The sequence below is a fragment of the Vicia villosa genome, linkage group LG5 (assembly GCF_029867415.1).
Source record: "Vicia villosa cultivar HV-30 ecotype Madison, WI linkage group LG5, Vvil1.0, whole genome shotgun sequence".
Classification (NCBI taxonomy): domain Eukaryota; kingdom Viridiplantae; phylum Streptophyta; class Magnoliopsida; order Fabales; family Fabaceae; genus Vicia; species Vicia villosa.
Genome location: NC_081184.1, coordinates 149,411,371 through 149,418,340, shown reverse-complemented (window position 1 = coordinate 149,418,340; position 6,970 = coordinate 149,411,371). Strand labels below are relative to the sequence as shown.

Genomic DNA, 6,970 nt, shown 5'->3' with positions numbered 1-6,970 from the left:
GGTTGGAAGAGGGGAGGATTTTGTGGGACCTTAGGTGGAGGAGATCTTTCTTCATTTCGGAAGCACTTTTGGTTTCTGCTTTTTTCTTAGCTCTCTGAGAGTTCCAGTTTAGTAAGGAGAGTGATATGTTTATTTTGAGGCAATCTACACATGGTACCTTTTTTGTGGCGTCTGCATACCAAGCTCTTTCAGTTCTTGGCCAGCCCTCTAAGGTCCCATTAGCTAGGAGATTTTTCTTATCTTTCCCTTATTAGGGATATTTGGGCTTCCTCTAAAGTAATATTCTTTTCATGGAAGATTTTATAGAATAAGTTTCCTTCTTGGGAAAATTAATTCAAGAGGAAAGTCATTGTTGATTCAGAGGCTATCCCTTATATCATCTGTGAATATTAGCTTGAATTATGTTCTTATTTGTTTGCCACTTATTTTCTAGTCTCTAGTGCTTGGTATAAGATCTTCGGATGGTTAGGGGTGCAATTGGTTATTCTTAGGAATCTCAAGACTCTTTTCGAGCTTCTCATCTCTTTAGGGTTGAAAGTTAACTCTACGAGTGTGTTCGCTATGATATGGGATGCAATTGTGTGGACTATTTGGATAGTTCATAATGATATGTTCTTCACTAGTTTTTTTCAACAAACGTGAAAGAGATGGTGGATAAGAGTATTTTTTGGCTTGGTGTTGCTTCTATCGTCGTTCATCTTTGAACTCTCTCTTTATCTAATTGGATTTATAACCATATCACGTGTCTTAATCAGTAGTGGATCAAGAGGTCCGACCTTCTTCAAAAAGTTTCAGTAGCTTCTGATACTGTTGTGGTTTCTTAGTCTATTAATGGTAGATTCGAGAGTCCGAGCTCGAGCTAATTTTATTTGGTTGGTTAAGTGTTTGTTGGGTGTTTGTTTTCTGTTTGACTTTCACTAGTTTTGTATTTGTGGTTGGTTTCCCTCCTCTTTTTATCTTTATTATACATTATTTTGTCATTAAAAAATGTTTATCAATACTAAATTAAAATCATATCCAATATAACATCTTTGACAACTAATAAGCTAGATTTAAATTTAAATTTTTTAAATTAGATCTGAGTTTTGTAAGTAAATCTCGTTTTGGCGTATTCTCACTCCCAAATTAGAGTATAGTATTTAAGTGGTAACAAAATTATAGCGTATAGTTATGTATTAATTTATTTAAAATTGAGGTAAGAACCCACAACAACGCAAAAGTTCAAAATAATTTTCGTTTTCTTAATTTTTCACATTTTATTGCAGAACCCACATCAACGCAAAAGTTCAAAATAATTTTTCGTTTTCTTAATTTTCACATTTTATTGCATCGGAACGTGAGTTTCTGGTGATGTAGTTTGTATCATTAATCCGAATAGTTGCGTAAAATTATTTGATTATATTAGAGTTCATTAAAATTAACACTAAATATCATTAACTTATAAAAACACTTATTTAATTTTAGGGTTAAATATACGATGCCCCCTTGCCACTAGGACGGGTTTTGATTTTGCCCCCCTGAAGTTTTTTTTTTTGTAAACCGCCCCCTATAAAACAAAGATTCTGTTTTCAGAAGCCCCTATCCCTTGTTTAGCTTACTGGACGTGGGAGATTTTGCTGACTGGGCAGTTGAATTTCTTGTTTGGCTGACTGGACTTGCTTACTATGTTTAATAAGAAAAAATCATTCAAAAAATCTGTCAAACCCAGGAATCAAACCTGGTCCTTGAATGTTGCCATCATGCATCTCCCACCAACTAAACTGTTACACCTTTTTGATTTTTTTTCGTTTCAAACTCAATTTAATATATAATATAACGTTAATTTGCTTCAACCAATTTAATATATATTACTTACGTTTTATTGACATCTCCAACCAATTTAATATAACGTTAATTTGAAGGATGCCTGGTAGTTGCATATTACTTACGTTTTAGCTATCATTTTTATAAACTAACCCTAATTAATATTTTATATAATATATAAATATAAACTAACAATAATTAATAATTAAAAAACTGAACAATAATTAATAATTAAAAAAATTAAACAATAATTATACATATTAAAAACATTAATATATTATAAAAAAACGTTAATATATAATTAAAAAAACATTAATGTATTATAAAAACATTAATATATTATAAAAAAACGTTAATATATTAATGTTTTTGAAAAAAACGTTAATGTATTATTTCATAGTATTATTTAATAAAATTAATATTATATTAAATTAATATTCCAATATATTAAGGTCAGTTTCCAATATATATAATTTAGTACATATTAATATACATACTATTGTTAATTTCAAAATGTTAGTTTCCAATATACTAATGTTAGTCTCATATGTATTATAACTTCATATTATAACACACACACACATATATATATATATATATATATATATATATATATATATATATATATATATATATATATATATATATATATATATATATATATATATATATTAACGTTAAATGTTTGTAAAAATGAATAAAATGTATTTTATAAAAATGTTTGTTTTTAAATGATATTCAAAAATTTATTTATTTGTTCATTTATAAAAAAAATATATAAATGAACGTTAATATACAAAAATTTAGTATAAAACAAAATAAATGTTAATTTATAAAATGCGTTAGAACATGAATAAATGTAGTTTATAAAAATGTTACTTTATAAAATATTAATTTATAAAATTTTGTTATTTTATAAATGTAGTATATATTATTAACTTACAGTATATACTATTTATTAGTTAATATAAAACTTATAGTATATATAAAACTTACAGTATATATTATTAATTAGTTAATATAAAACTTATAGTATAAAACGTTAATTATTAGTTTATAAAATGTTATTACAAATATGTTAACGTTAAAACATATATATATATATATATATATATATATATATATATATATATATATATATATATATATATATATATATATATATAACTTATTACACATAATATATTTATATACTTCAGTTTCGTTATAAAACATAAAAGACTAATCAGCCTAGTGGAAACGGGCAATAAATCTAACAAAGGGGTTGTGGGTTCGATGGGATAAATCTTTGTTTTATAGGGGGCGGTTTACAAAGCCAAACAAGGGATAGGGGCTTCTGAAAACAGAATCTTTGTTTTATAGGGGGCGGTTTACAAAAAAAAACTTCAGGGGAGCAAAATCAAAACTCGCCCTAGTGGCAGGGGGGCATCGTATAATTTTCGTTTTCTTAATTTTTCACATTTTATTGCAGAACCCACAACAACGCAAAAGTTCAAAATAATTTTCGTTTTCTTAATTTTTCACATTTTATTGCAGAACCCACATCAACGCAAAAGTTCAAAATAATTTTTCGTTTTCTTAATTTTCACATTTTATTGCATCGGAACGTGAGTTTCTGGTGATGTAGTTTGTATCATTAATCCGAATAGTTGCGTAAAATTATTTGATTATATTAGAGTTCATTAAAATTAACACTAAATATCATTAACTTATAAAAACACTTATTTAATTTTATTTTTGTAAATTTTTTTTATAAAAACGAACACTAAATAACAGTTCCAAATTATTTGTCACAAAATTATCAATTAATTATTAAAAAAAAGAACTCACATAAGTGCATACATAAATCAACAACCCTAAATTAAAACTGTTGATTGCATACACAAAACCATCTAAACCAAATTGTTTTGGAAAACTAAACAGAAAAGCATTAAAATTTATCTATTTGAATAATACTAGCCCTCTCTTTTGGCAAAAAAGGCCTCCATCTTTTTCTCTTCTGTTTTTGGTTTCTCTTCTTGAACCTTTAACTCTTCAATCTTAGGTTCTTCATTCTTAGGTTTGATCTCCACTTCCTCAGCCTCAGGTTTCACTTCTTCTGACTTCTTTGCCTCCTCCACATTCTGCAATATAAAAATAATATTATTAGAATTTTTTTATAATAATAACAATTTTTCTTCACAGACAATGTCGCATGTTCCAAACTGCGTCTCTGCAGTTGTATGTCTCTGTACAGCTATATAAACTGATCTACCGAGACTTCAACGCACTATTTTGAATACATAATAATGAATGAAAAATTAGAATGTTAAATTATATTTTACAGAAAAAAAATATTACCTCATTAAGCAAAGTGCTTAGGGTCTTGTTATCTTCAATTGGTGTTTCCTCCACTGCATGATCAACCTTAACCTCCTCAGTTACCGGCACCGGCGCAGGCAAAGGCACTGGCTCAGGTCCCTCATCGGTCTTAGGGTTGCTACCACAGTTTCCCATTATCACTTATTGATTGAGAATGAAGAATAAGAAGGCAAAGAAATAATAAAAATCGTTCTCTCCCTTTAATTCAACAAAGAGAAAGAACGAAAGCTAAGAAAGCAAAGAAAAAAGCTCAAGAGAAAATGTTATGTTAGATAATTGTTTGAAAGGGTATATAAAGGGTCACTAAGTTCTTAAATCTTAATGGCTTGCAAAATTTTGAGGAAGCCAAAAGTTGCTATTACCGTAAAAAATTGTTGCTTAATTTAGCAATGGATTATAAACTTTTTTCTATTGTATGAACAAAAAAACACAGGCTCTGATTGAAGTCAATCAGCCAATATTTTGGTTTTATTAAGGTTAAAATAAAATGACCACATGTTTTTTTTAGTATTAGATAAAAACAGATTGTGTTGTTTGTGTGTCTTATTTGGCTTTTTGTGTGTTGTGTAAATTAAGATATATTAATGTTATTGTTTTAGTAATTTAATAAAGATGAAGTCGATAACACGCAATTAACACAGACTTTTGGTTTGGCATAAAGGGTAAAATTCTAATCAAACTTCTGGGGTATTGCAAAGCTAATTTAGCTCCATGGGGTAACATTACGATTCTCAAAATTAATTTGTTAAATTTGAATATTATGTATACTATAGAATTCAAATAATATTACATTTCTTTCAATAATGTTTATCGTAATTGATAATTTGACACAGATACAAAATGCGATAAAATAATTTAATATTTTATTTATGATAAATTATTTGTTTTCAGTAATCACAAATGTTAAGTGAATTACTATAATTTGAGAATAATACAAATTGGTAAGGAAATAATTCGAATTAGATTAAAAATTAAAATGATAATCTTTATAGGTTTGTTTTTTATTATGACAATTATTATAAAGCTGATTGGAAAATAGATCGCTTATTTGTCATGAGATGTAAGAGCTAATTTGAGAGGGGTGATGGGGGAATCTTATCTCCTTAAAGTAATAAACTTTTTAAGAAGAGACAACCAGTGGAGAAAATGGTCGCTCTTAATGTGATTTTAAATCTTTTTAATGTGTCTAAAATAGAGTTTTTTGTGTTTAAAGTAGATTTTGAGAAGACATGTGATTCTAGTTGGTATTTCCTAGATTGTTTGCTATTGAGATTTAGATTTAAGAGTAGGTTGAGGGTTTGAATTAGAGGTAGTGTTTTTTTTAGAAGCCTCACTATTTTGTTGAATATGTGCCTAATAGTAGAGATTAGTATCCAAAAAAGTCTTAAGTAAGAAGACCCTTAGCCCATTCCTCTTTCTCCTAGTTGTGGAAGGCCTTATTGTTGCCTTGAAAAAGTCAGTTTTGGTTGGGGGTTTGAAGGTTTTAAGGTTGGTACTGAAGGTTTTAAGGTTGGTACTGAAGGTTTAAAGGTGTCTCATCTCCAATAAGTTGATGATATGGTGATGATGGGGATTATGACGATTCAAAATATTTTTATGATTAAGGCAATTATTCAAAGTTTTGACCTTTAATTGGGCTTTAAAGTGAACCTTGCTAAGATTTGTTTGTTTGTGGTAAATGTGGGTAGGCCTTTTTTTTATCGGATGAGGAGAAATCAAGTTGCAAGGTGGGTACTCTTCCCTTCAAGTATTTAGGGCCTCTGGTGGGTGCAAATCTAAATAAGGAAGGGACTTGGGATCCTCTTATGAAGCTAGTTTCTAAGAGATTAACGTATTGAATGAATAGATTAGTGAGTCTAGAGGACAGGGTGGTCATATTGAACTCGGTGTTGAACTCTATCTCATTGTTTGTTCTGTCACTCATGAAGATGTTGTTCTTAATCTAATAGAAGTTGGTTAATATGCAAAGGTGTTTTCTCTAGGGGACTCTAAAGAGGGAGCAAAGGTTTCTAGAGTTAAGTGGACGGATATATGCAAGGCTAAAAGAGTAGGTGGTTTAGGAGTTAGGGATCTTAGACTTGTAATTATTGTTTTGTTAAGTAAGTGGAGGTAGAAGATTTTTATATATTTTCCCATGTTATGCAAATATATTAGCTCAATGAGGTATAGTTCTCATGGATTCGGTTCCCCGTTGGGGGTAGAGAAGAAGGCCTTAGAAGGGAGTCTCACTTGTCTAGAGGTGTTTCTCCCTTTGAGTCTTCATCGGATCAGGTGATTGACTAGTTTGTTTCTTCTTGTGTTAATGCAGTCGTTGATGGTCAAAACATTAATATTTAGCATGATGTTTGGGGTAGGCCAACCCCTTTGTGTGTCTCTTTTGAGAGGTTATTTCTAAAATCACAACAACAGTCTCATGTGGTGGGATTTTAGGGGGTCTGGGATGAGGATGTTTGGATCTAGAGTTTTGGGAGGATGCGAGTCCTCATAATTTGGGAGGGGGTGCTTTTTGAGGCTTTACTCGATATTATTTCGATGTAATTAGGCTTAGCTGTAAGGATGCACACTCCATCAAATAATATATGCATATGCATACACACTCTACTTATTTTTCTTGTAATATATGTTCTCTTTATATGTTCTCTTTATATATAACACTATGATATATATATATATATATATATATATATATATATATATATATATATATATATATATATATATCACTAATAATCAAAATAAAAACATGCAACAGATGATTCATTCAAGAATGAATTTAGAATCTTTTCCGCTCTAGAACTAGAAATGG

General features: G+C 29.3%; 1 protein-coding gene across 1 annotated transcript; it reads right to left on the bottom strand.

Annotated features, from left to right (window-relative positions):
• Nucleotides 1–3,642: 3,642 nt before the first annotated feature.
• On the bottom strand, nt 3,643–4,439 carry LOC131607749 (uncharacterized). The gene is made up of 2 exons (XM_058879714.1): nt 4,144–4,439; nt 3,643–3,926 (listed from the first exon to the last, which is right to left on the bottom strand). Exons 1-2 carry the CDS (start codon nt 4,297–4,299, stop codon nt 3,759–3,761), a joined length of 324 nt encoding a protein of 107 aa, XP_058735697.1. The 5' UTR covers nt 4,300–4,439; the 3' UTR covers nt 3,643–3,758.
• Between the last annotated feature and the right edge of the window lie 2,531 nt (nt 4,440–6,970).